Source organism: Canis aureus, chromosome 23 (assembly GCF_053574225.1).
Source record: "Canis aureus isolate CA01 chromosome 23, VMU_Caureus_v.1.0, whole genome shotgun sequence".
Classification (NCBI taxonomy): Eukaryota; Metazoa; Chordata; class Mammalia; order Carnivora; family Canidae; genus Canis; species Canis aureus.
In genome coordinates this window covers 26,323,594-26,351,268 of record NC_135633.1, presented here as the reverse complement: position 1 = coordinate 26,351,268, position 27,675 = coordinate 26,323,594, and the positions used below count along the sequence as shown (strand labels likewise).

The following is a 27,675-nucleotide window of genomic DNA, read 5'->3' as shown; positions in this document are numbered from 1 at the left end:
TTTTTTTTTTTTTTAACCCTTTATTTACAGCCTGTCACTTGTTAAGTGTTCATTAAATATGCTCATAGGGAGCCCTCTAGGTTTTTCACTTCCTATAGAGTAGTCCTTTTCTTAACATCCAACAATTTCTGGGAAACTCTAGCCTGTATGTCACACATATAAGTTTAATTGCGCTTTATCCTTCCTATTCCAATGTCTTCGCTCTACTCCATGCTAATCAGCCTGCCACAATAGTTCCTCACCAATATCTCCTCTTGCTTTGCTGATCTTTTGTCAGTCTCCTCCAAATACTGTTACAGGCTCAGAAGTTTTTCAGTGGAGACTTCCTGGATTGGCCTCAGGCTGGTGAAACTTTGCATTGGTTTATTTCAGACTGGGAAAAGTGTTTCCCCTTTGGATATCCAAAGCAATGTTATTTTGGTCCCAGTATGTTATAAGAATTTATCAATTAAACATTTCTTTTGGGGATCCCTGGGTGGCTCAGCAGTTTTGCGCCTGCCTTCGGCCCAGGACGTAATCCTGGAGTCCCGGAATTGAGTCCCGCATCGGGCTGTTTGCATGGAGCCTGCTTCTCTCTCTGCCTGTGTCTCTGCCTCTCTCTCTCTCTCTCTCTCTCTCTGTGTGTCTGTCATAAATAAGTAAATAAAATCTTAAAAAACAATTTCTTTGAATTAATTGTATCTGTCCCTTCTCCCAGAATGTGTATGTATATCCAAAGAATTGAGTTGGCAGTAATTTTGAGTAGTAATTATTACATGGTACCTGGGTTTCTTCTTTTCTTCATCTTGGACTTATGTCAGACTTGACAGATTACACTCTTTTCCCAAAGCAGAATTCTTTGGTACCCTTTGCACCATCATTTCCCAAACATATAGAGACTTTATTAAAATTTTGAAGAGTGCTCACTTTGGCAGCACATATACTAAAACTGGAATATTACAGAGAAGATTAGCGTGGCCTCTGCCCAAAGATTATGAAGAAATACAGAATTGCTTTATTCCTTTGCCTTCAGTGCCATGATATATCCAACAATAAAAGCATTTTCATTGTTGCTCTCCTTATGCCTTACCTCAATGTCATTCTTCAGCAGCACTGAGGTTATTTCTCAAAGCAGAGTTGTTAAGCAAACTGGGACACTATTCAATACATTACTTGAGATGGGAGTACCAGCTGTTCACTGGATTTTAATTTGCAGTTTGAAGGAGACTAAAAGTGCTGATTTTTCTCCTGGGGTTCCATCCTGAGGGCATAGTGCATAGTCCTTAGGACAAATTCATTACCAGTAAACCTGAAAACTAATATCATAATAATTCTACTTTGTATTTTACAGTGTGTGGACCAGTTGACAAAGATCCAAACTGAATTACAGGAGACAGTGAAAGATTTAGCTAAAGGCAAAAAGAAGTACTTTGAGACTGAACAGATGGCTCATGCAGTACGAGAGAAAGCTGACATCGAGGCAAAGTATGTGTTTTAGCATTTCTGAAAAAAGTAATTATGCAAATAAATGTTATTTTTGCCAATACTTTGTTTTCTGTTAATATAGGGCATGGACTCATTCTTAGGTTATGTTGGTTTCATCAGACCTATAAATTTTTCTTTTATATTGGCTGATCTCATTTAAATATAGCAAAATGAGAATATTTGATCAGTTTTTACATTAAATTGAATTTTGAAAAGGAAAAAGGCCAAATGAACATTGTATTGAAAACTTAGCAAAAGCTGGTTGAAGTTGCTCTGGTGTCTGAATATCAGGGTTTAAAAGCCTCATTTTTTTCATGCTAGACTCTAAATCCATTGTTGTTGGAAATCCCTGATCCTCAGTATGCCATTGAAGGCACCTTGGACATGTCAAATAAATAAGAGCACTGACCTCAGTATAGAAATCCTGCCCCTGGCACAATTTATCTCTTATGTGAAATTCTAATATATATACTTTTTTAATGTATGCTTTAGCAACTGTGTGAATTTTACTTTTAATATATGTGAATCATAAGTCCTCTATTTCAAGAATAATTAGAAAAAGAAGGAACTGGCAATTGGTAATAAAAAGATATTTAAAGTGAGAAATACAGATTTTAGCTATGACAAGGAAAGGAAAAAAGGTTTTGAGAAAAAATAAACCTGTGTCATAGAATGGGACTTGAAAGAGGTTTGTTAGGAAAGCTGAGATTCCCATTTAGCGCAATCTCGGACTCTATAAAACTCCTAGTCATGAAATCAGAGAGGTTATGAACACTTGAACAGGCTAGCAGCCAGTTGGGGGCGGGGGGAGGATTCTTTTTAATATGTTTTTATCTACAGGAAGTTAAGCAATCTCATAAGCATCTTGTGAAAATTTAGGGTTTCCTCAAAAGTTTATTTAGTACCAAGGACTAGATGTATAGTATATACATCTAGTATATACATTTATATAGTATAGTAAATGAATACTTCTAAAGTACTTAACATTACTGGAAAACATATTTAATATTCCCCTAATTTAGTTTATTGTCTTTATTATTTTATTTTTGTGAGCATACAAATATTTCCCATACTTTCATAGAGTCAGTGAACCCATCTTTCCAGTAAGACCTGAAGATCTTAGATGTTAGATGATCTCCAATAGGAATTTCCTGTCATGTGGTTTTTAGGAATTTGTTTTTTAAAACTCTCAGGGATTCTAGAACAGGGAGTTGACAGATCTGTAGAGCATATATAAATACCTACTTTAGCCAAGGCCCACAGTCAAAATGAGGACAATTGCAGGCTGTTCCTAAGAAGTGTGGATTTGACAGGGTCTACTTCACAGATGCTGATTGCAAAACACTGCCTTCTAGTATGACCCAAATTCAAAGGGGTTACAGCAAATTAGACAGTTTATTTCAATGTGTAACTTTTCTGGAAAATTCATTCAATTACAGAGTAAAATGCTCTTTATCTTCATTCACTCTCTAAATATTTATTGAATAATTATATTGGGTACCATGGGTACAGAGATGAGTAAGATAATCTTTGCATCCTTAAGAAATTTAAAGCCTAGAATTAAGTACAAGTGTGTTTAAAAGTAACTTTATGATTTGTTTATTCACAGTAAACTCAAAGAAATTAAGTGCCTAAAGTCATTCAAGTAGTAATTAATATGTTTACTGTAGTTGTATGAAAACACTGCTTTCACTATTTCACAAACACTGCTTTGTAAGCATAGGAAATAGATTAATTTTGCCTAATGAGAAAGGAAACCTTTATAGAAGAAGTGGTATTTGGACAGTCTTGAAGAAGAAGTGAGAAAAAAAGATCAGGAAGGGGAAATGAAGACTGGACCACGTGTAGTTTTAGATGATTTAATAGACGGTGAAATGTGCACATTGAAGAGAGTGTAAAAAAGAAAAGGGATACTTTTTGAAAGGAAGAATGGGTTCCATTTTGGATATTCAGGTTCTGAAGAGCCTGTGGGACATTGAGGTGAATAAATTTAGTAAGGAGTCTTTTTTTGCTTTGTTTTGTTTTGTTTTTTGTTTTAGTAAGGAATCTTACGTCTAACTCTCAGATTAGAATCTGGGCATAAAGATCTTACTTTGGGGGTTGGTTACCTATCAGAGGATGGTTATAGAGATGAAATCATATATAAGATGAGAAATTAAGTTGGGGGTCCTAAGGAGCGTTAACATTTGGAAGTAGGTGAGGAGGAGGAGTGTGCAGTACAATTCACTATCTGTATATATCTCATTTGTTGTAGATTATGATCTACATAGGAACTGTATCTATTACTAAGAGCATAGGAACTGTATTATTTTATCTGTTACTAATACCTTCTTAAATACTACACAAGAATTCTATGAGGATTAGCAAATGAAACAGAAACCAGGAACTTAAAACCTTATATCTGAAAATTCAGGTGCAATTCAGACTATTTGGATAATGACTACAAAAAAAGAGAGAGAGAGGAGAGAGAGAGAGAATTAAAAATACCCCAAGCAGTCTTTGTTAATCTTGAACAGGCTTTCTCAAATTTAAAAGTTTGTAGCCTTTTCTAGATCAAAATGAATAGGAATCTGATTAATAAAAACAGACAAAACCCCCAGGAAATATGAATATGGCAAGGTAGAAAATAACAGGAGTATATTGAACTCCTTTTTTTTTTTTTTTTTTTTACCAGTGGGGAAGTAGTTAGGATGCATTAGTGTATGTCCCTGATTGTTTCTCTTTTGTTAGAAAGATGATAGGCTGTTTTTGCTATCCTCCTTGAATTTGCTCTGCAGAGACTTGTTTGTTCCACCCTACATTCCCAGGTGGTCTGCAGCTTTACTTTGTATTATGGCATAGCTTCCAGCACATGAACTGAATTCTCCCATGGTAATCACCATGACACTGCAGTCAAGACAAATATTGCAGCTTCAGAAATCACTGGTTGTGAGAGTGTTGTTATTCCTTACTGTTTGTCTGTTGACTTTCTCCTTCTGGTTATCTCTAGCTGTTTGGGTAAAACCAGCATATTTTAACTCTTGATTGTTAGATTATGGTTTCTTTCCCAAACTGAAAGGGATTGGAGGAAATAAGGGCATCAGAATGGGAAAAGATTAAACAGAACAAAATCATATAGGGCAGAGAGTCCAAGGACTTTCTCTCTGTGTTTCAAGTAGTATGTTAAAATTGGAGGGAGCACACAAGGACCCAAACAGGAAGAAATTTAATGGGAGAAATAATGGAATTAAGGGCTTTCAAGAGCCTAATATCATACTGTAGGTTGAATTGCAGATGTTGTGACGTCCTATTGCAGATGGCCCTAAAAGCCTGCTAATTTTTGGCTCCATAGATTGGTTATCCCTAGGTTTCTTTAAGCTTTCTTGTAGGAACTAAAGTGTGTGTAATTATATGATACAGAGAGTAACTTATAGTTTGGTGGCTCTTGTTTATTAGGAGATACCAATATATTTGTCAAATTGTATTTTTGTCATTCAGAATATTTTTTATTAAATATCCCAATATTTCCTGTTGCACTGCAATATTCTTCCTATAGTAAAATAAAGGAAAATAATCATTGCTCTTGGTTTTCCATTTTTTAGTTCTCTTTTGGAATAGCATTGTGGAACAGTGTCACTGTTCCAAATTCCAAAATTTGGAATTATACTTAATAAGTTTAATATGATGTAATTTGATAACTTATTAAACATATTGTATTTTGTTTTATTATAGATCTAAACTTAGCCTTTTTCAATCAAGAATCAGTTTACAGAAGGCAAGTGTAAAGGTGAGTTTTTGAAAACTATATTTCACAATTGAGAAACCTTAGCTTATTAAGAAAGAATTGAGGTTTTTTTGAGGGTTGAAGGCAATTATTTCCACCTAATTTAGAGAAACATTTTTAAGTCATTAACTTAGAGAAGAAGTTTCCTTCCCAATTCATATGAGTTTTTCACCTAGATGTCAGCACTTTGGGTACTGCTTGCTTCTCAAGATTGCGGTAGAGATAGGTTTCTGTATCTTACCTGCTTAGGTAGTCTGTTGTCTATAACTCTTAGTCCAAAAGACTAGTCCATGGGCTTTAGAGATCTACAGAATCTATTTCATTCAGATTTACACCACTGAGCAGATATTCTGAATCAGATGCAAGTGAGATTTTTCCTCTGGGACCCTCAAGCTGTAGAATACCTGTTAAGTAAGTTTAGCGATCTGCCAGGATTCTAACTAGCATGAAGTTCTTTTAGCACATGAGGAGTGCTAATTTTTTAAAAAAGATATTCTAACTCCAACAGATTTACCCATGTCTTTAAAGAAAAGGCACTTAATTTGGGAGCCTTTATTTTCCCATCTGAATAAAAGGAGCAAAATACTTTGAAGTTTTCTGAGGAGCTTTGGGAGTATGTTAAGTATAAATAACAAATATGTGAAAACATTCTCACCATGTAATTCTTCAACTAAATAGTAATGAATATTTTTATATGTGAATAAATATTCACATGGTTATCTTTCCTCTTGTCAGGGAGCCATTAATTGCCAGCTAAAAATGGTATCCTCATATATTATACAGTACAATGTCAGTTTGCAATGATTTTTTTCTCTTATTACTATGTTTCAGTTAAAAGCCCGGCGATCTGAATGTAATTCTAAAGCTACCCATGCAAGGAATGATTACCTTCTTACATTAGCAGCCGCAAATGCACACCAGGATCGCTACTATCAAACAGATTTAGTTAACATTATGAAGGTAATACAGCCTTTATATCTGTGGTCATTTGTTTCATTAAAGACAAAAACAACTCATGAGTTGACTATTAGATAGGTAGACTCTGTAGAAGAGCAACCAGGCTTCCTTGTAGTTCATTGAAGTTAATATTGTTTGTGTAACTTCTCTTTCAGGTAATTCTGAATTAATTCTTAATGTAAGAAAGTATTTAAAGCCAGATCACAGTAAAGGACTAACTATATTAGTCTCTAGCAGTGGCAGATATTTGCTGTATAATGGTTATCAATATATAAGATAGAAAATAGGATTATTTTTTTGAAGCTTAGATTTTTTTTAATTTCATAATTTTATCTTTAATTGATATATAAACTTGTACGTTAATGTTTTATGCTTTGGAGGTACCCATGAGAAGAGAAAATATTTAGTAGTTATATGAAAATGTCTCTACCGTAGTTAACACTGAAGTATAGATAGATCATATTACACTTTCTTGGGTACTCAAACTTATTATTGGTTTTTGTCTGTTTATACATATATATGTATCTTTATTTTTCACTGAAGTAAAAGGAAAGTGGTGAAAAAGAAAACCTTTATAACCTACTACCAGATTTCCACTATTTCTGGTATACAATTTCTTTTTCTTTCTTCTTCTTCTTCTTTTTTTTTTTTTTGATTTTATTTATTTATTTATTCATGAGAGACACAGAGAGAGAGAGAGAGAGAGGTAGAGACACAGGCAGAGGGAGAAGCAGACTCCATGCAGGGAGCCTGACGTGGGACTCGATCCCGGGTCTCTAGGATCACGCCCTGGGCTGAAGGCGGCACTAAACTGCAGAGCCACCTGGACTACCCCCATTTCTGGTATACAATTTCTACATAGAGTGTGTCTCATTTTCTCCTGGCTTCTCGAGGACCCAAACATTTGATTATTTTATCTTTCTCTTGTATTTTCAACTCATCCTTTTCAAGCAGATTGTTCTTACTATCAAGACACATTAATTGAATTAATTGCTTTACAAACCGTAAGCATTGAGAATGGGGATGTAACAGGAGTAGGTGCTCTTTTTTCCTACTGTGGCTTCTAGGAAAGAGATAAATTCTGTCTAGAAAATATATAAGTTCTTTCCTCAAAAGTAGACAGGACATTTCCTGGTATCTTCAGGGAAAAACAGGAGTGATACAGAGCGTCAAACTGGGCTAAGAAGTATCCAGTTGCAAAATTTTTTCTTTCGTTTTTCGATATTGCCTGAACTCCTGTTTTCCTAGCTTCTATCCTGTTCAGAATTCTACTGGTTAGAGTACACGTGGTAAGAGAGACAGGGGATTGTTTTGACACCCCAGATGAGAATTCAGCATACATTTCCCCTAATATGTTGGACCTAGAGGTTTAGGCATTTTAGTACCTTATTAGGTGTTACATGGTGCTTCAGATTTATAAGAACCAACTAGAGAATTGGCCTCCCATTATAATGTGGTTTCTCTAGGGAAATATATATGTATACTCAGTCTTAGACAACTCACACTTAAAGTTGTGATTCTCTGTATACTGTCTGTTAAAGCTGTTAACAATATATTTCCCCTTTGAATACATTAAATTGAACATATAGTTGAGGCAGCAACCAAAATAAAATCTGTTTTTTAAATTGAATCCAGAGCCAAAAAAAGAATTATTTCTTAATAAAGCCCTGTAGTCTTTGATTAAACTGGGAAAGGTATTATTTTGGGTATTATTTCGTGCCCTCTGCCCGAAACAAAAAGGGAGTTAATGGGCCTGGCCAGCTCTCAGATTATATATTTTTGAACTTGCTTCAAAGTCTTAATGCAGATATTTGATCAGCATTGGGCATGTTATGCTTCAGATTACTCATTTCATGAGACATTGCAAGGTACTGGTATGATAAAAATAGAGACAGGAGTCCTCTTTTGTCTCCTAAAAACAGACAAGTATATTCTCAGTTTTCATGTTGTGTGTATATTAATTCATTTTCTTCCTTATGTTAATTCTGTAGTCTGCAGTATTGGAAAACTGTCATCAATCATATTGTTAGCTACTTAGTAAGTTTCTATCATTGAATGGACAGTGGCCCTTCAGGGCCTTTCTTAGAAATGTCTTATTTTCTCAATTGTTGCTAAAGTTATAATACCTTAGGTAGAATCTTTTTAAAAAGTTGTATGTGGGGATCCCTGGGTGGCTCAGCGGTTTGGCGCCTGCCTTTGGCCCAGGGCATGATCCTGGAGTCCCGGGATCGAGTTCTGCATCGGGCTCCTGGCATAGAGCCTGCTTATCCCTCTGCCTGTGTCTCTGCCTCTCTCTCTCTCTCTCTCTCTCTATCATTTAAAAAAAAAATCTTTAAAAAAAAAGTTATATGGATAGCTTGGAAGCAGATTTTGATTCATTGATTTAATCATATGCATTTAATAGTCACTTACAGTGTGGTAAGTACTAGACTACACTTTGGGAAGAAGCAAGGATGAGTAAGACACTTTATCCTCAAAGAGCTCTGTCTGGTGGAAGAGAGAAATACATAGAAATGATTACAAATTAGAATGATGAAATTACTGCTAGAGGACCCTAATTAGTAATATTAATACCTATCCTTTTTTTTTTTTCATTGCTTATACTCTGGCATTATCCTAATCACTTTAGGTTTATTATCCTTATCATTTTTTTTCCTGGTTAGAGTTCATAGTTCCTTGCTTAAATAGCACTCTGGCCTATAAATGAAATTCCAACTCAAGATAAACCCAGATAACCTCTTTCTTTGTACCTGCATCTAAGTAGCCAGGTACTACCGAAGACAATCTTTGAACAGACAGAACACATTCATGTTCATAAATTAATGTGGAACCAGTCTCAGATAGACCCAGAGCACTGTGAGACATCTACTACGTTTCCCTGGTTCACTTTTGCTAATATTTTTAGCACTTTTTTCAACGTTTTTCCATCTCAAACCTCAAATTTGCCTCTTCTCTTTCACATTAGCAAGTGGGTTTCTTCCTAATTTACAGAGAAAATAAAAGCCATTAATCGGAAAGTCCACTGTTTTCTCATTATCTGCTTTCGTGTATGTTCGAGATTCCTCCAAGGAACCTCAACAGAAGAGTTGTTCCTCCTATCTAAAGATGATCTTTTCACCTGGGTTTTGGATATCTCATTCCCTCCTGCCTTTTCAGGATCAAACAACTGTTTATTCAATTTCTTTCTTACATTTCTTGAATGTTGTATTCTTAGGTTAAAAGTAGAAAAAAAGTGTAGAAGAGACCTTAAATGCCTGAGAGTTAGAGTGTAGTAACTGTTGGGAGCTAACATGGCCAGGTACTCTGTCTAGATTCTTTAAATACATTCTTTCATTTAGTTTTCATAACACCTTTTGAGCTAAATATCATTATCCCTGTTTTACAAATCAGATAGCAGAGCCTCAGTGAGGTTCAGTGAATATGTATATAATAGCCAGGACTTAAATAAAATTCTGTGTCTTCAGAGCCTGAGTTCTTTACTATATATTACACTATGTTTTTTTCCTACATTCCATTCCAATCTTCTTGATAATAAAAATGAATATAATTAGTAGTAGCCTACTGTGAATATCATAAATTCTGAGAGGACTGTAGAATAAAATTAATAATTTAAAACTGCAATTTCTCCCCTGTTCTAGTTATTACAAAGAGTAAGATCATGTCAGTATCTAAAAACAAATACTTAGATTCCCCAATGAATATTTTGTATTCCTTAAGCCAATACGGATTAAAACAGTAAATAAACTGTTCTATGTCTGTATATCATCAGGCATGTATTTTTGAACTCCACCCTAAAACAAAACAAAAAAGCTATTGCTAGGTCATGAAAACCAGACAACTGATTTTGTCACATCTAATAGTAAGCAGTTCTACTGGCTGCTGGGATGTAAGGTGATTTGTTCTTCAGAATTCCTTTTTTTGTTAGCATATTCTCATATAATATGTAAATGATATTTTTAATAGCTTGTGTATTAGTGGTTTGAATATGGAAGGATGAAGCACAGTGCATCATAGTAGAAAAGAGAAGAAATGTCCAGCTAATGAGGATTTGAAAAGTTTAATACTAGGCCCTTTTTTTTTTTTTTTTTTTTTTTTTTTTTTTTTTTTTTTTTTTTTTTTAGAGAGAGAGATTTATTTATTCATGAGAGACACAAAGAGAAAGGCAGAGACACAGGCAGAGGGAGAAGCAGGCTCCTTGCGGGAAGCCTAATGTGGGACTTGATCCCAGGACTCCTTCTGATCCCAGGACAGGGAAACACTCAACCACTGAGCCACCCAGGTGCCCTAATACTAGGACCTTATTTCTAGACAGATGTTTATTGTCTTCAGTGGAAGCTAAATATATCTGGACTAGTTGATAATCAGGCAAAGTAATAAAAGTTAAACATCTTTCTATGTCAAAGAAATCTAGAAAATATATTTGGCCTATCTTATGCATATATTTGTTTTGATTAACTAAAGAGAAAGTAGTTATTGGTATCCAAGTCCCTTATTTTTATGGCTTTTCCAGCTAACCACTAATTATTCCACAAGTCTTCCTCATTCACATGTGGAATTGGATGTTCATTCCTGAACATGTTCACATGTTCATTTTCAGAAATGAAACAGTACTAGTAAAATGGAAGCCTCCTATGTGACTCATCCTAAAATACATCTCTCTCATCCACCACATTGTAACCACTTTTCTGACCATATATAGTGTTGTCTTAGCTGGTATTGTATTCTACACCTTGCTTTTTTCACACCGAATATTGTATTTGTGGATTAATACAGATTTTTAACTTTAGTTGTTATCATTTTGCTATATACTATTTCATTGTGTATATTTTATAAATTACTTACTGATGTTCTCAACTGAAATTTTTGTTTTATAAACAAAACAGTGCTATCAAACTCTCTTGTACTTGTCTCCTGGTGCACTTCTGCAAGAAGTTCTTAAGTTCTTACCTAGGAGTGGTGTGTTTTAGCAGCTTTACCAAAGAGTGTCAGATTGTGTTACAGCACTTTTTATTATACCTTTTTTTTTTATTATACCTTTTAACATTGTTTGCATGTCATGTTAAACTTAGCAAGTATTACAGTGTGTACTAGGTGATAGGCACTTAGGGATATAGAGATGATCCATATAGTCAGTGAACCAGAAATAAGGTTATATAATTCTCTGGAGTAGCCCCTAAAGGGCTTAAGGAATATGAAGTGGTAAAGCCTTTCCCTTGCTTTATTGGTTATGTTATAATTGGCTTCCTGCGACACAAAAGGAGAAAACCATGATACTTCTTGCCCACTTTTACCAAAATCAGAAAGCAGTAATTTTTTTAAAAAGATTTTTATTTATTTATTCATGAGAGACACACACACACACAGAGAGAGAGAGAGAGGCAGAGACATAGGCAGAGGGAGAAGCAGGCTCCATGCACAGAGCCTGACATGGGACTCGATCCCAGGTCTCCAGGATCACACCCTGGGCCGAAGACAGCGCTAGACCACTGAGCCACCTGGATTACCCTACTAATTTAAAAATATTTTTAGCATTCAAACAATTGCTATGAACTCCTGCATGGGATCCTTTTATATAAAGCAGTAGAAAGGAAGCTATTTGGTTAAAATTTGTGAGGCTGTTCCCCTTTGTGTCTTTTCTCCATTCCCCATAACTCTGTGTATCGTCTTTTACTTAGTTTTGGTTCTTGAGGCAATTTACTGAATACTAGGCTCCTTTGAAATACAATTTGGAAACAACTATTCTAAGATAGGATTTTCCAACTAGTAAATTTCTTATAGAATTCACAGCTTTACCTAGGTGATCTCCATGCTAGACTTTTTCAAAGTAATGTTTTAAAAATGTAAATCAGATCATGACTGCTTATATCCTCCAGTAACAATTGAATATTCTGGCTTGAGGGTTTATTTGGATATCTTGGGCTGGAGAATCAGCAATAAATGAGGTGTACTAAAGTAGAGAATATGCGAAACTACTTATGGGAATAACGTATAAGGTGACAGGAGGCGTAAGGAGAAAACTTAAACGAGGTCTTTTAAAATCAACTTTATTAAGGTATAATTAATATAAAATGTATCTATTTTAAGTATATAGTTGGCTGAATTTCGACAGATGTATACACCCTTATAATCACCGTCATAATCAGAATTAATATATAGAATATTTTTATCCCCCAAAACTTTTCTCTTGTTCCTTTGCAGTTATATTTGGTTTCTATCACTATGTAACAATCAGCCCAAACTGAGAGACTTTAAACTCTCCATTTACTATTTCACAGTTTTGTAATTTGAAAGGCCAGGTAGGCTCAGCTGGATCCTCTGCTAAGGATCTCATAAGGGCAAAACCTTGATTTTGACTTTGCCTGGATTGGATTCTTTTTTGGCGACTCTGAGAGAATCCACTTCCAGGGTGATTCAGGTTGTTGACTTAAGTCCTTTTTTTCTTGCCGGCTGTAGGCTGAGTCACTCTCAAATCCTAGAAGTTCCTCTCAGGTCTATTCCACATAACTCCCTTTATCTCCCAACCAGCATGTGGACTCTTTTTCATGTTTTCAATCTCTGACTTTCTCTTTTGCTACTAACCAGAGAAAATTCTCTGCTTTTAAAGGGCCCTTGTGAGAAGTTGGGCCTACCAGAAAATCTCTCTTTTGCCATATAACATAACATAATCATAGAATTAATATTGCATCATTCATAAATTCTCCCCACACTCAGATTACATAAGGGCAAGGATTGTTGGGATCATTTTATAATTCTGCCTCCCTCAGCAGTCCTATATATATTTTGTTAAATTTATTCCTAAGTATGTCAGTGTTACTGTAGCCATTATGTTTTCATTTCAGTTCTTTTTATTAATATATAGTAATACATTTGATTTTCATTAATTGACTTATGACAGTTACTGTGTTACTCTGCATAACAGATTACTGTAAAGCTTAGTGGCTTAAACAACAAAAGTATTTCTTTTTCCTTGAATCTTTACTTTGGACAGGACTTAGTGAGAATTGTCTCTGTACCACTCCACATCAGCTAGATCAGCTCAAAGGCTAGCTCTGAATTCTTCTGGGAGTACATTTTCTCCTGTGTTTAGTGATTGATTTTTCCTATTGGCTGAGATTCTGTTGGAGCTATCAGCTGGAGTTCTGCACTTGGCTTCTCTCTTTTGTCTGGGCTTCTTTACAGTGTTGGGTTCCAAAGATAAACTATATGAGGAAGGGAGGGAGACTGGTCAGGCAATATTGCTTTTTATGAAATAGTCTCAAAGGTCATACAATCTCTTTTCTGCATTCCTTTCATCAAAGCAGTTACAAGTTTCAACCCAAGATTAAGAGGGGTTGATAGAATAGATTCAGCTTCTTAGTGCAGTGTGGCAAAGTTATGGAAGAATAGATGGTACCAGAAATGTTGCTGTGGCTGTTTTTTGGCAAATGCGATCTGCTATGTGACTTTGTATCCTGTAGTCTTCCTAAATTCACTTATTAGCTCTAGTAGCTTTTTTGTGGATTCTTCACAAATTAAATAACCATGATCATGTCATAGTTTATCTTTTTTTAAAGATCTTATTTACTTATTTTAGAGAGAGAGCACATGCACATGCTGGGGGAGGGACAGAGGAAGAGGGAGAAGCAGACTCCCCACTGAGCAGAGAGCCCCCATGAGTGGCTCTATCCCAGGACCCTGGGATCATGACCTGAGCCAAAGACAGATGCTTAACCAACTGAGCCACCCAGGCACCTCTATTTCTGTCTTTCTAATTTAGAAGTCTTTTTATTTCTTGTCTTATTCCATTGGCTGGGATCCTTAGTATAATGTGAATAGAAGTAATAAAAATGGACATCCTTGCCTTATTCTGAGATCTTTTGGGGAAAGCAAACAAAACAAAACAAACAAACAAAAAAACAGCTTTTTAAGAATTATTTTCGTGAAATACATATTTCCATTTTAACCATTTCCTTTTTTTGCTTTTTAATTCTAGTATCATTATCCTATAGTGTTAGTTTCAGATGTTCAGTATAATGATTTAACAATTCTTTACATTACTCAGTGCTCATCATGATAAATGCACTCTTAATCTGTTTTATCTCCCCTCTGGTAATCATCAGTTTATTCTCTATAGTTAGGGGTTTGTTTTTCTGTTTGTCTCTTTTTTTCTTTGTTTCTTAAATTCCACATATGAATGAAATTATATGGTATTTGTCTTTCCCTGTCTTTCCCTGATCCATTCATGTTGTTGCAAATGGCACAATTTCATTCTTTTTATGGCTGAGTAATATTCCATTGTATGTATACCATATCTATCAGTGGACACTTGGTCTGTTTCCATAATTTGGCTATTTAAATAATGCTGCAATAAACATAGGGGTGCAATATATCTCTTCAAATTAGTGTTTTCATATTCTTTGGATAAATACCCAGTAGTGAAATTACTGGATCATATGGTGATTGTATTTTTAATTTTTTGAGGAACCTTCACACTGTTTTCTATAGTAGCTGTACCAGTTTGCATCCCCACCAACAGTAAATGAGGGTTCCTTTTCCTCTGCATCCTTGCCAACACTTACTGTATCTTGTTTTTGACATTAGCCATTCTGTAGCAGGTGTGAAGTGATATCCCATTGTAGTTTTGATTTGCATTTCCCTGATAATTAGTGATACTGAGCATCTTTTCATGTGTCTGTTGGCCATCTGTATGTTGTCTTTGGAGAAATGTCTGTTCATTACTTTGCCCTTTTAAAAATTGAATTATTTGGTTTTTTTGTGTTAAGTTGTACAAGTTCTTTATATATTTTGGATACTGACCCTTTATCAGATATGTCATTTGTGAATATCTCTCCCATTCAGTAGGTTGTCTTTTAGTTTAGTTGATAGTTTACTTTGCTGTGGAGGAGCTTTTTATTTTTATGTGATCCCAATAGTTTATTTTTTGCTTTTGATTCCTTGCCTCAGGAGACATATCTAGAAAAATGTTGCTATTGCTGATACAGAGAAGTTACTGCCTGTGCTCTTCTAGGATTTTTATGGTTTCTTGTCTCACATTTAGGTCTTTAATCCATCTTGAGATTATTTTTTGTATGATGTAAGGAAATGGTCCAGTTTCATTCTTTTGCATGTAGCTGTCCAGTTTTCCCTGTGCCATTTGTTGAAGAGACTTTCCTATTGTATATTCTTGCCTCCTTTGTCAAAGACTTATTGATTGATTAATTAATCATGGGTTTATTTCTAGATTTTCTATTCTGTTCATTGATCTGTGTGTCTCCTTTTGTGCCAATACCATATTATTTTGATTACTACAGCTTTGTAGAATATCTTGAAATCTGGGATTGTAGTACTTCTAGTTTTATTCTTTTTCAAGATTACTTTGGCTATTTGTGGTCTTTTGTGGTTCCATACAAATTTTAAGATTGTTCTAGTTATGTGAAAAATGCTGATGGTATTTTATTAGGGATTTTAAAAAAAGATATTATTTATTAATTTGAGAGAGAAAGCACAAGCAGGAGGAGGGGTAGAGGGAGAAAGAGAAGCAGACTCCCTGCTAAGTGTGAGAGCATTATGTGGGGCTTGATCCCAGGACTCTGAGATCATAACCTGAGCCAAAGTCAGACATTTAACTGACTGAGCCACCCAGGCACCCCTTGATAGGAATTTTAATAGGGATTGAATTAGATCTGTAGATTGCTTTGGGGTCATATGGACATTTTAACAATATTTGTTCTTCTAATCCATGAGCATAGAATATCTCTCCATTTGTTTATATCATCTTCAATTCCTTTTCTCATTGTTTTGTAGTTTTTGATGTATGGGTCTTTTCACCTCCATGGTTAAGTTTATTTTTAGGTATTTCATTATATTTGGTGCAGTTGTAAATGGGATTATTTTCTTAATTTCTATTTCTTCGTTATTAGTGTATAGAAATGCAGTGGATTTCTGTATATTGATTTTCTATCTTGTGACCTTACTGAGTTCATTTATCAATCTAGTAGACTTTTGGTAACCTTTAGGGTTTTTTATATATTAGTATTATGTTATCTGCAAATAGTGTAAGTTTTACCTTTTCCTTACCAATTTGGATTCCTTTTCTTTTTCTTATTTGATTGCTATATGTAGGAATTCCAGTAGTCTGTTGAATAAAAGTGGTAAGAATGGACATCCTTGTCTTGTTTTTTTTATCTTAGGGGGGAAGCTCTCAGTTTTTCATCATTGAGTATGATGTTAACTGTGAGTTTTCCATATAGGACCCTTATTATATTAGAGGTTTATTCCCTCTAAAACTACTTTGTTGGCAGTTTTTATCATAAATGGATGTTGTACTTTGTCAAATGCTTTTTCTGCATCTATTGAAATGATCATGTGGTTTTTATCCTTTCTCTTATTGATGTGATATATCATGGTGATTGATTTGTGAATGTTGAGCTACCATCATACCTCAGGAATAAATCCCACCTGATCATGGCAAATGGTTTTTTTAATGTATTATTAGATTCAGTTTGCTAATATTTTTTTTTTAAAGATTTTATTTATTTATTCATGATAGTCACAGAGAGAGAGAGAGGCAGAGACACAAGCAGAGGGAGAAGCAGGCTCCATGCACCGGGAGCCCGATGTGGGATTCAATCCTGGGTCTCCAGGATCGTGCCCTGGGCCAAAGGCAGGCGCCAAACCGCTGCGCCACCCAGGGATCCCCCAGTTTGCTAATATTTTGTTGAGAATTTTTGCATCTGTGTTCATCACAGATATTGACAGATAACGAGTTTCTCTTTTTGTAGTGTCTATCTGGTTTTGGTATCAGGGATTGTTGGGCTCATAGAATGAATTTGAAAGCTTTTATTCTTCTTTTTTTTTTGCAATAAAAGTTTGAGAATAATAGATATTAACTCTTTCTAAATATTTGATGAAATATTTAGAAGCTATTTAGTCCTGGGGTTTTGTTTGTTGGGAGTTTTTTGATTACTGATTCAATTTCATTGATGGTAATCAGTCTGTTCAAATTTTCTATTTCTTCCTGATTCCATTTTGGGAGGTTATCTGGTTTTAGGAACTTATAACCATTTCTCCTAGGTTGTCCAATTTGTTGGCATATAATTTTTCACAATATTCTCATGTACTCCTTTGTATTTCTGTGGTGTTGATAGTTATTTCTACGGTTTTATTTCTGATTTTGTTTATTTGAATCTGCTCTCTCTCTCTGCCTCTCCCTCTGTTTGATGAGTCTAGCTAAAGGTTTATCAGTTTTTTTTTTGATCCTTTGAAAGAACCAGCTCCTGGTTTCATGATCTGTTTTATTGGTTTTTTTTTTTTACTTTCTATTTTGTTTATTTCTGTTCTAATCTGTATTATTTTCTTCCTTCTCCTGGTTTTGGGTTTTGTTCTTTATTTAAGGTCCTTTATGTGTAAGATTGGTTGTTTATTTGAGAGTTTTCTTGCTTCTTGAGGTAGGCCTGCCTAGTTTTGCTATAAACTTGCCTCAGAACAACTTTTGCTGTATCTCAGAGGTTTTGGACCACTGTGTTTTCATTTTAATTTTTCTCTGTGTATTTTTTGATTTCCTCTTTGATTTCTTATTTAACCCATTCATTGTTTAGCATCATATTATTTAACCTCCTTGTATTTGAGTTCTTTCCAGATTTTTTTTCTTTTGGTTGACCTCTCATTTCATAAAGTTGTGGTCAAAAAGGTGCATGGTATGACCTCAGTCTTTTTGAATTTCTTGAGACTTGTTTTGTGGGCTAAAATGTGATCTCTTCTGGAGAATGTGCCATGTGCATGTGAAAAGAATGTATATTCTATTTTAGGATGGAATGTTCTGTATATATCTGTTAGATCCATCTAGTCTGATGTGTCATTCAAAGCCACTATTTCCTTGATTTTCTGTTTGGATGATCTATCCATTGATGTAAGTGGGGTATAAAATCCCTTATTATTATTGTATTACTATCACTCACTTCATTTGTATTTGTTATTAACTGCTTTATGTATTTGGGCACTCCCACATTAGATGCATAAATATTTACAATTGTTATATCTTCTTGTTGGATTGTTCTGTTTATGACTATATAGTGTCCTTCTTTGTCTCTTTTTACAGTCTTTGTTTTAAGGTCTTATTTTGTCCAATATAAGTATTGCTATCCCAGCTTTCTTTTTACTTCCATTTGCATGATAAATGCTTTTCCATCCCCTCGTTTTCAGTTTATATGTGTCTAGGTCTGAAAGAAGTCTCTTATAGGCAGCATATAGATGGGTATTGTTTTTTTAATCCATTTCATCACTCTGTGTCTTCTGATTGAAGCATTTAGCCCATTTACATTCATAATTAATTATTGATAGGTGTGTTCTTCTTGCCATTTTGCTACTTGTTTTATGGTTGTTTTGTTGTTCCTTTCTTCTCTTGCTCTCTTCTCTCGTGGTTTGCTGGCTTTTTGTAGTGATATACTTGGATTGCTTTCTCTTTATTTTTAGTGTATCTATTAGTGGTTTTTAATCTGTGCTTATCATTAAGTTTGTATATAACAACTTCTGCCAAGAGTAGTCTATATTAAGCTAATGGTCATTTAAGTGTGAACCCATTTTTTTTTTCTTCAAGTTTTTATTTAAATTCCAGTTAGTTGACATACAGTGCAATACTTGTTTCAGGTGTAGAATTTAGTGATTCAACACTTCCATAGATTCAACATTTCCATAGAACATCCAGTGCTCATTACAACCAGTGCTTTCCTTAATCCCCATCACCTATTTAACCTATCTCCTCACCGACCTCCACTCTGATAATCATCAATTTATTCTCTATAATCAGGAGTCTGTTTCTTGGTTTGCCTCTCTCTTTTCTCTCCACATGTTGTTTTGTATTGTTTCTTATTTGTTTTGTTTCTTAAATTCCACATAGAGTGAAATCATGTGATATTTGTCTTTCTCAGACTGGATAGCAACATGCAAAAGAATGGAGTTGGACCACTTTCTTATACCATACACAAAAATAAATTAGAAACGAATTAAAGACCTAAATGTAAGATAAGAAACCATTAAAATCCTAGAGGAAAACATAAGCAGTAACCTCTTGGACATTGGCTGTAGCAGCTTCTTACTAGATATGTCTCCTGAGGCAAGAGAAACAAAAGCAAAAATAAACTATTGAAACTTTATCAAAATAATAAGCTTCTGCACAGCAAAGGAAACCATCAACAAAACTAAAAGGCAGCCTGTGGAATGGGAGAAGATATTTGCAAATTACATAACTGATAAAGGGTCAGTTTCCAAACTATATAGAGAACATCTACAACTCCACACCCAAAAAACAATCCAGTTAAAAAAATCCAGGGCAGAGGCTATGAATATACATTTTTTCAGAGAAGACATACAGATAGCCAATGGACACATGAACCCATTCTTCTGTCCCCTTCATATTTTAGGTATATGGTGTCATACTTTACATCTTTTTGTTTTATGAATCCCTTGACTGATTTTTATAGATATACTTAATTTTACTGCTTTCATGCTTCCTACTTTTCTTACTCTTACTTATGTTGTTTGCTTTCCACCCAAAGAGTCCCTTTTAATGTACCTCGTAGGGCAGGTATATATTGCTCATGAATTCCTTTTAACTTTTGCCTGGGAAACTCCTTATCTCTCCTTCTATGTTCTTAATGATAGTCTTGCTGAATAAAGTGTTCCTGGATGCAGAGTTTTTTTCTTTCAGTACTTTGAATATGTTATGCCACTCTCTTCTGGCCTATGAAGTTCCTGCTGAAAAATCAGCTCAGAGCTTATGGGATTTCCCTGGTATGTGACTGTTTCGTTTTCTCTTGCTGATTTTAAAATTCTCTCCTTATTAGTACTTTTTGCCAGGTTCATAACTATGTGTTTTGGTGTGGGCCTCCTTGGGTTGAATTTGTTGGGGGCTCTCTGTGCCTCCTGGGTGTGGATTTCTGTTTCCTTCCCCTGATTCAGGAAGTTGAATATTTATTTCTTCAAATAAAATTTCTGCTCTCTTTTCACTCTCTTCTCCTTCTGGGGTCCTTATAATGTGAATGTTACTATGCTTGATGGTGTCCCTGAGTTCCCTAAACCTATTTTCTTTTTTTAAATTATTTTTTCTTCTCTCTCTCCTGTTCAGTTTGATTGTTTTCCATCACTCACTCCTCTAGGTCCCTGATCCATTTTTCTGCTTCTGTGTATTTTTAATTTCAGTTATGAGTACTTGATCTCTGATTGGTTTTTTTTTCTTTATGTTTTCTGTCTCTTTGTTAAGGGTCTCACTGAGGTCCTCCACTCTTTTTCAAGTCCAGTGAGTATCCTTATGATCATTTGTAAATTATGTCATATTGTTTATCCCTGTTTCATTTAGGTCTCTTGGTATGATTCTGTCCTGTTCTCTCATTTTGGACATACTTCCCCATCTCCTCAATCTGTCTAATTATCTGTGTCTGTTTCTTTGTAAAAAGTTAAGAAAAGTTAACTACATCTCCTGATCTTGAAAGTAATGGCCTTATGAAGAAGCAGTCTTGTATTGCCCTGCATGCAGTGTCTCCTGTTCACTAGCACCTGAGCACCTGGCACTTCAGGGATATCTCCTGTGTATACTGCATATGCTGTACTCTTGTGACTGAGCCACTTTTACCTTCAGTCTAGTCATCTGCACTGGCTCTGTTTTCCTGTTGTGAACACTATTTGGTCCCTGTGTTAGTGGGCCAGTCTTGGGTCACTTTGGATTTTAGTTGAGTCAGACCAGTCATTTGCTAGAGGATACAATAGCTCTGAAGTGCAGAGTACTTTTCCTGTATTGTCCCCTGAGAAGCTTTTGTTGGTGGAGGGTGCCTGCAGTCAGACCAGATGTCTGCCCTAACCCGCTGTTGGGACCACAGTCCAACCAGTGTATATGATTATCTTCTACCATCTCTGGGACAGGAGTCACTTTGGACTGGTGCTGGCCCTTGTCAGTTCTTCTTGCTCTCTTCCAGGCTTGTGGCACCACTTTGAATAGGCTTCAGCTAGGGTGTATTGGGGCAGGTCTGCAAAGGAATATGGGGGTCAGGGGGGGAATATGAGGTGTTAGTAAGGTTTGCACAGGTCTGCTGAGGGGACCTACAGCTGTCCAGGACTCTTGCTAAGGCTGACCTGATTTGAGGGGGCAGATTGATAGAAGTGTGGGGACAAGGTACTCTTTAGCAAGCTAGGTGGAGAGTGTTGGCACTGAAATGGTTCCACAAGTGTCCATGCATCTAGACTGGGAGAGGCACATGACATCCACCAGCAATTTTGTTCTTGGAGAAATATCCCCAAAATCACTGCCTCTCCAGTGCATGCTCTGCGATTAGTAAATAAATGTTCCTGTATACTCTAGGCATTTTTCAAACTGCTGTTTCTATGCTGTATCTCAGAGCTGTATGTTATTTCTTTAAGGGCAGTGATTCAGCATTTCTTCCCCTCAGGCTCTCCCTGAGCTGAGCCCATTGATTTTTTTTTTTTTTTTTTTTTTTAAGTTCCAGGTGTTGAGGATCCCTGGGTGGCTCAGCGGTTTGGTTTAGCAGCGCCTGCCTTTGGCCCAGGGCGCAATCCTGGAGTCCCGGGATCAAGTCCTGCGTCAGGCTTCCGGCATGGAGCCTGCTTCTCCCTCTGCCTGTGTCTCTGCCTCTCTTTCTGTGTCTATCATGAATAAATAAAAAATAAAAAATAAAATCTTAAAAAAAAAAAAAAGTTCCAGGTATTAATTTAAGCCTTGCTGATTGTAAGAACTTAGAAATTAGGCTCCTCTTATTTTCAAAGCCAAATATTATGGTGATTTGTCTTCCCCACTCGAGTTCCCCAGGCCCGGGGTGTTTGGTCTAAGGGTCTGTTTCTTTCCCCTCTCCAGCCTCCAGTATCCCTCCTGTGGACAGCTCCATAGATCTGTTTAGCTCCTGACTGTGTCCCCACTCTTCCTACCTTCTTTGATGTGGCCTTTACATTTGGCTATAGAGAGTCTCTGCCAGTCTTCAGGTGGTTTTCTGGGTTATGTACACTGATTTGGGTGTTACCTTGCATCACTGGGATGCTCCTACTCAGCCATCTTCTCCAGATGTCTGATACAGACCTAACCATTTCTATATGTACAGTTGATTGGCATTTAGTACACACAAGGCATTGTGCAACTATCAACACCATCCATCTCCAGAACTTTTTCATCTTCCGAAACTGAAACTCCATGCCTACTAAATGATTACTCCCCGTTCCTTTCTCCTTTAGCCCCCTGAAAACCACTTTTCTACTTCTGGTATATGAATTTGACTGCCATTAAGTACCTCATATAAGTGACGTCATACAGTTCTGTCCTTTTCAGTCTGCTTTATTTTACTTAGTGTAATGTCTTTAAGATTCATCTGTGACGCAGCGGTTTGGCGCCTGCCTTTGGCTCGGGGCGCGATCCTGGAGGCCTGGGATCGAATCCCACGTCGGGCTCCCTGCATGGAGCCTGCTTCTCCCTCTGCCTGTGTATCTGCCTCTCTGTCTCTCTCTGTGTAACTATCATGAATAAATAAATAAAATCTTTAAAAAAAAAAAAAAGATTCATCTGTGTTATAATACGTGTCAGAATTCCATTCATTCTTAAGGCTGCACTTTTATTATCTATATGCTATATCTATATCACAAATAATTTTAAATGCCTCTTTACCAACAAAGTAAGCTCTGAGCACTTTCTGAATCCTTGCTGTCAGGGACTTTACAAATTAGAAGGAGAACTAAGACATCTACAAAAAGGGTATCTAACTACAATTGATCAGTGAACATGGCACACAGCAGGCAGTGAGGACGTGCATGCCCTTGTTCCTTCTTCTTTCTTGACTCCATCTTCATGGTAGCAGCTGTGGTGCCTGTGTTCAGTCATGGACACGTAGCTCTTTGTTCACACCCAGGAGCTACACACCCTCAAAGTGACCAGCCAGGAGATTATCATCCAGTTCAAGGCTCATGTTGTCTTGCTGGAGGGCATCACTCCAGAAGATCAAGTCATGCTCCTGGCAGACATACCCCTAGAGGATGAGTCTACCCTAGGTCAGTGTGGAGTGAAGGCTCTTACCACCCTGGAAGTAGCCAGCTGCAGCTTGGAAGTAAAAGTCCATGGTTCCCTGTTGTGTGCTGGGAATATAAGAGAGCAGACTCCCAAGGTAACCAAACAGAAAAGAAGACAAACCAAGCCACGGGGCAGATGCAGTACAACAGCACTTTATCAATGCCATGCCCACCTCTGACAAGAAGAAAAGCCCCAATGCCAACTCTGAAGTCTGTTGTAATCTTGGCTCTCCCCAATAAAACCACATAGTTCAGTAAAAAGAAAACAAAAGTAGGGGGATCCCTGGGTGACTCAGTGGTTTAGCGCCTGCCTTGGGCCCAGGGTGTGATCCTGGAGTCCCAGGATCGAGTCCTACATCAGGCTCCCTGCATGGAACCTGCTTCTCCCTTTGCCTGTGTCTCTGCACCTCTCTCTCACTCTGTGTCTCATGAATAAATAAATAAAGTCTAAAAAAAAGAAAGTATGATTTAAGAGCATGTAATAGTAATAGCCATTATTTATTTAGCATTTATTTTATACAGGGTTTATATTCATATTCATGTAATCCTCAAGACAACCCTATATACGCATGAATAGCTTCCAGTCTTGCGTTTCTATGAATATAAGTGGTACAAATAGCTATAGGCCCTCAAATCTCACTAGAATATGATTCCTGACAGTAGATACTTTGTTTTGTTCCCTGTTTTAAACCTAGCACTCAAAATTGGTGTTAAATAAGTAAGAAGGAAGAGATTACAGTGGTCCCTCATGGAGGATCTTTCTCCATGGGAAAGGACCTTAACATTTTAGGCCTTATATGGTGTGTAGGATGTCAATAGGCTCTGATGGCTGAGGATGGGATTTCACAGGGATGGACTTATACAAGCACTTATGAAAATGTTGTATAACAGAAGCCACTGGTTCCATTGGTCCTGAGGAGAGGCATGAGAATATTTGCTAAGAGTACTAGCAGTAGAATTTTGGGGTTTTTAAAAGATTTTATTTATTTATTTAGGAGAAAGAGCATAACCGGGGGTGGGGAGGGGGGGTAGAAGGAGAGGGACAAGCAGACTCTGTGCTTAGTATAGAGCCTGACTAGGCTATATAAAAGGTATTAGTGTACATATAGATATATATAGATATATATGTATGTGTATAATAAAAACCATGTTTTTCATGTAAGATGAATCCTTGCATGAGGTCTTAATGTTATTATCCAATAATTTTTGACCCTAAGATCATGACCTAGCTGAAATCAAGAGTTGGCCAGTTAACAGACTGAGCCAGCTAGGTGCCCCTAAGCAGTATAGAGTTTTTAATGAAGCTTTAAAATACTTAACTTTGAAGAAAGAATTCTAAAATGCCATTAAAGTAGCTCGCTCTTTTTAAAGTAGGTTAGAGGGACACTTGGGTGGCTCAGGGGTTGACTCTCTGTCTTTGGCTCAGGTCATGATCCTGGAGTCCTAGGTAGGATCAAGTCCCACATCAGGATCCCTGCAGGGAACCTGCTTCTCCCACTGCCTATGTCTCTGCCTCTGTGTGTCTCACATGAATAAATAAAATGTTTTTTAAAAAAAAGTTAGAATGTGAATACTTAACTATTTATTATCTTAGCTTTTTATGCAGTTTTCTTTGAAGTGTATTTTTCCATTAAATTTAATTATTTTTATTTTTTTGTATGTAAGTCCATTTTCTTTTTTTTTTTTTTGTTTTCTTTTTTTTTTTTTTTTTTTTTATTGGTGTTCAATTTACTAACATACAGAATAATACCCAGTGCCCGTCACCCATTCACTCCCACCCCCCTTAAGTCCATTTTCATATATTAGAAATCCTGAATTGTTTTTACTCACTGAAATTGTAGACTATTAGATATCCAGTAATTTTCCTAGATTCTGTGATACACTGTTGATTAAAAATTTGAAGTAGTAGACATTGATGGCATTAGTTTTGGGGTTAAGAAAGGAAGTGATATATGAACAAACAGAATCTTCAACATTCTTAGCCATTTCTGGACTTAGCAAGTTTTCTTTGTTTATAAATCATTTTTTTAAGGTTTTATTCATTTATTCATGAGAGACACGGAGAGAGAGAGAGGCAGAGACACAGGCAGAAGGAGAAGCAGGCTCCATGCAAGGAGCCTGATGTGGGACTCGATCCTGATATTCCAGGGTCACGCCCTGAGCCAAAGGCAGGCGTCAAACCACTGAGCAACCCAGGGATCCCCTATAAATCATTTATTAAGAGCTCTCCCTCTCTCTTTTTCAAACCATTTTGAAAAGGCAAATAGTATTCATCTTACTGGTATCTGCTGGCTCTTGTTTATGATTCTCAGGCTGATGTAATGATGTCATAATATATAATAGAGGTTATATTCTATCACTGAGGTGCTCAGCTATTGCTTAAATAGTCCCTGACCACAGATAGGTGTTTTTTTGAACATAGTGCCCTATTCCTATAATGAAGATCAGATCCCACTTCTGTGCATTTGGTGATGTTTATCTGGTATGGCCAATGTGTAGGTTTTAAATTTGATTCAGCAGAGTATTTAAACCTAAGAATTGTATCTCTTTATCACAAATAACATGATACAGAGTTTGCCAAACTCCATTTTCAGACATGGCTTTATAATTTCTGACTTACATACATGTCATGTTATTCTAATCTTTTTCATATTAAATTAGTCAGCACAACCATATTTCCTTGATTCTAAGATTCATAGTTTTAGGTCTTTTTAAGATTTTATTTATGGGACTCCTGGGTGGCTCAGCTGTTGAGCTTCTGTCTTTGGCTCAGGGCATGATCCCAGAGTACCAGATCAAATCACACATCAGGCTTCCTGCGAGGCGCCAGCTTCTCCCTCTCCCTATGTCTCTGCCTTCTCTCTATGTCTCTCCTGAATAAATAAATAAATATCTTTTTTTAAAAAGATTTATTAATTTGAGAGAGTGTGAGTGTGGATGGGGGCACGGGCTAATAACATAGAGGAAGAGAGAGAATCTGAAGCAGACTCCACGCTGAATGGAGAAGCCCAGTGTGAAGCTCAGTCCCACAACCATGAGATCATGACCTGAGCCAAAATCAAAAGCTGGATGCTCAACTGACTCAGTTACCCAGGTGCCCCTAAGGTTCAGAGTTTTTTTAAGAAAAAACCTTTTAATGTTTTTTAATCAGCAATGCTTCTAGTATTCTGTGATGTCTTAAGAGAGTTTTTCCTAAGTTTCCAATTTGTACAAGGCACAGAGGAAGACTGCAAAAATAATTTTAATAAAAACTCTACTTTCAAGGGGTGCTTGGGTGGCTTAATCAGTTGGGATCCAACTCTCGATTTTGGCACAGGTCATGATCTTAGGGTCATGAGATTGAGCCCCTTGGGCTTCATGCTCGGCATGGAGGCTGCTTGGGATTCTCTCCCTGTCTCTCTGTTCCTACCCCCAACCAAAAAACAAAACAAAACAAAACTCTACTTTCAAAAAATTAAGACGAAGATTGGTCTTTGTACATTTCTGGCTTTCTCCCCGTTTCTCAGACAAACTCTTACAAGTTTACTGGCAGTTCAAATAGTAAACCTAATGCCACTCATCTTTTCTGCACTGTTTATTAATCTGATTTTATTCTAAATGTAAATACTCCAAACCAAAGGAGATAAAATCATTCTATTATGATCTCAGAAGGAGTAAGTCTGTATATGAAAATACTAAGTGTTGGGATGCCCTTCATTATCTCATAAAGTTTTTAAAGGAAGTAAGTAGATATTACCATTGAATTTAGCATTCTGCTCTTTATTAACTCAGCCTTAACAAGTGATTATGAGGCTAAGTGATAATACCAGGTGTGTGCTATTTCAAAGAAAATCTATATAAAAGGTATTAGTGTACATATAGATATATATAGATATATATGTATGTGTATAATAAAAACCATGTTTTTCATGTAAGATGAATCCTTGCATGAGGTCTTAATGTTATTATCCAATAATTTTTGAAGGGAAGACTATCTGGCCTTGGTTTTTGTTTTGTTATGTTTGTCAACTTGTGGCATATCTTTTAATGTTAGATTATAAAACCATTAAAGCACCAAGGAGAATTGTTGGTCAGAGAATGAAGCTCAAGTAAATAGAAGCACAGGTGGGTCTCTAGAATAAAGATAATTGGTCAGAAGCCTCTTGACTTCTGTAAGCAGGCTCTATGCACATGGAGTAGTTCATAGGCTTTAATACTGCCAAGAATAGTAGCATGTTTGTAGGGCTTTCTAGAATTGCATCTCAGCACTGTCATTTTGTAAATGAGAATAAAATTTTATTTAGGAAACAGATTTATCTTTCATTAGTATAGTTAGAAATAAAATATGATTTGGCAAAAAGAGCTCCTATTCAAGGTTCCTATTGAGACACCTGTGCCACAATTGTCCTAATACTACTTGTAATCTGGGTCCTGGTTATCCTCATATATTATCTTTCAGTGACAGACACATCATGACT

General features: G+C 36.3%; 1 protein-coding gene, 1 non-coding gene and 1 pseudogene across 6 annotated transcripts in view; all 3 read left to right on the top strand.

The window, feature by feature from the left end:
* Positions 1 to 27,675, top strand: part of FCHSD2 (FCH and double SH3 domains 2) — a 338,349-nt gene that overhangs the window by 183,621 nt on the left and 127,053 nt on the right. For all 5 annotated transcript variants that reach the window (XM_077866897.1, XM_077866896.1, XM_077866900.1 and 2 more), the window contains 3 exons: positions 1,331 to 1,464; positions 5,176 to 5,230; positions 6,059 to 6,187. In XM_077866897.1, the coding sequence (XP_077723023.1) occupies positions 1,331 to 1,464; positions 5,176 to 5,230; positions 6,059 to 6,187 (318 nt within the window). The remainder of the gene's footprint in view (positions 1 to 1,330; positions 1,465 to 5,175; positions 5,231 to 6,058; positions 6,188 to 27,675) is intronic.
* On the top strand, positions 899 to 1,004 carry LOC144295617 (U6 spliceosomal RNA). Its single transcript, XR_013362699.1, has one exon. It is a non-coding gene; the product is annotated as a U6 spliceosomal RNA (small nuclear RNA).
* LOC144295539 (ubiquitin-like FUBI-ribosomal protein eS30 fusion protein pseudogene) lies at positions 21,002 to 24,051 on the top strand (annotated as a pseudogene).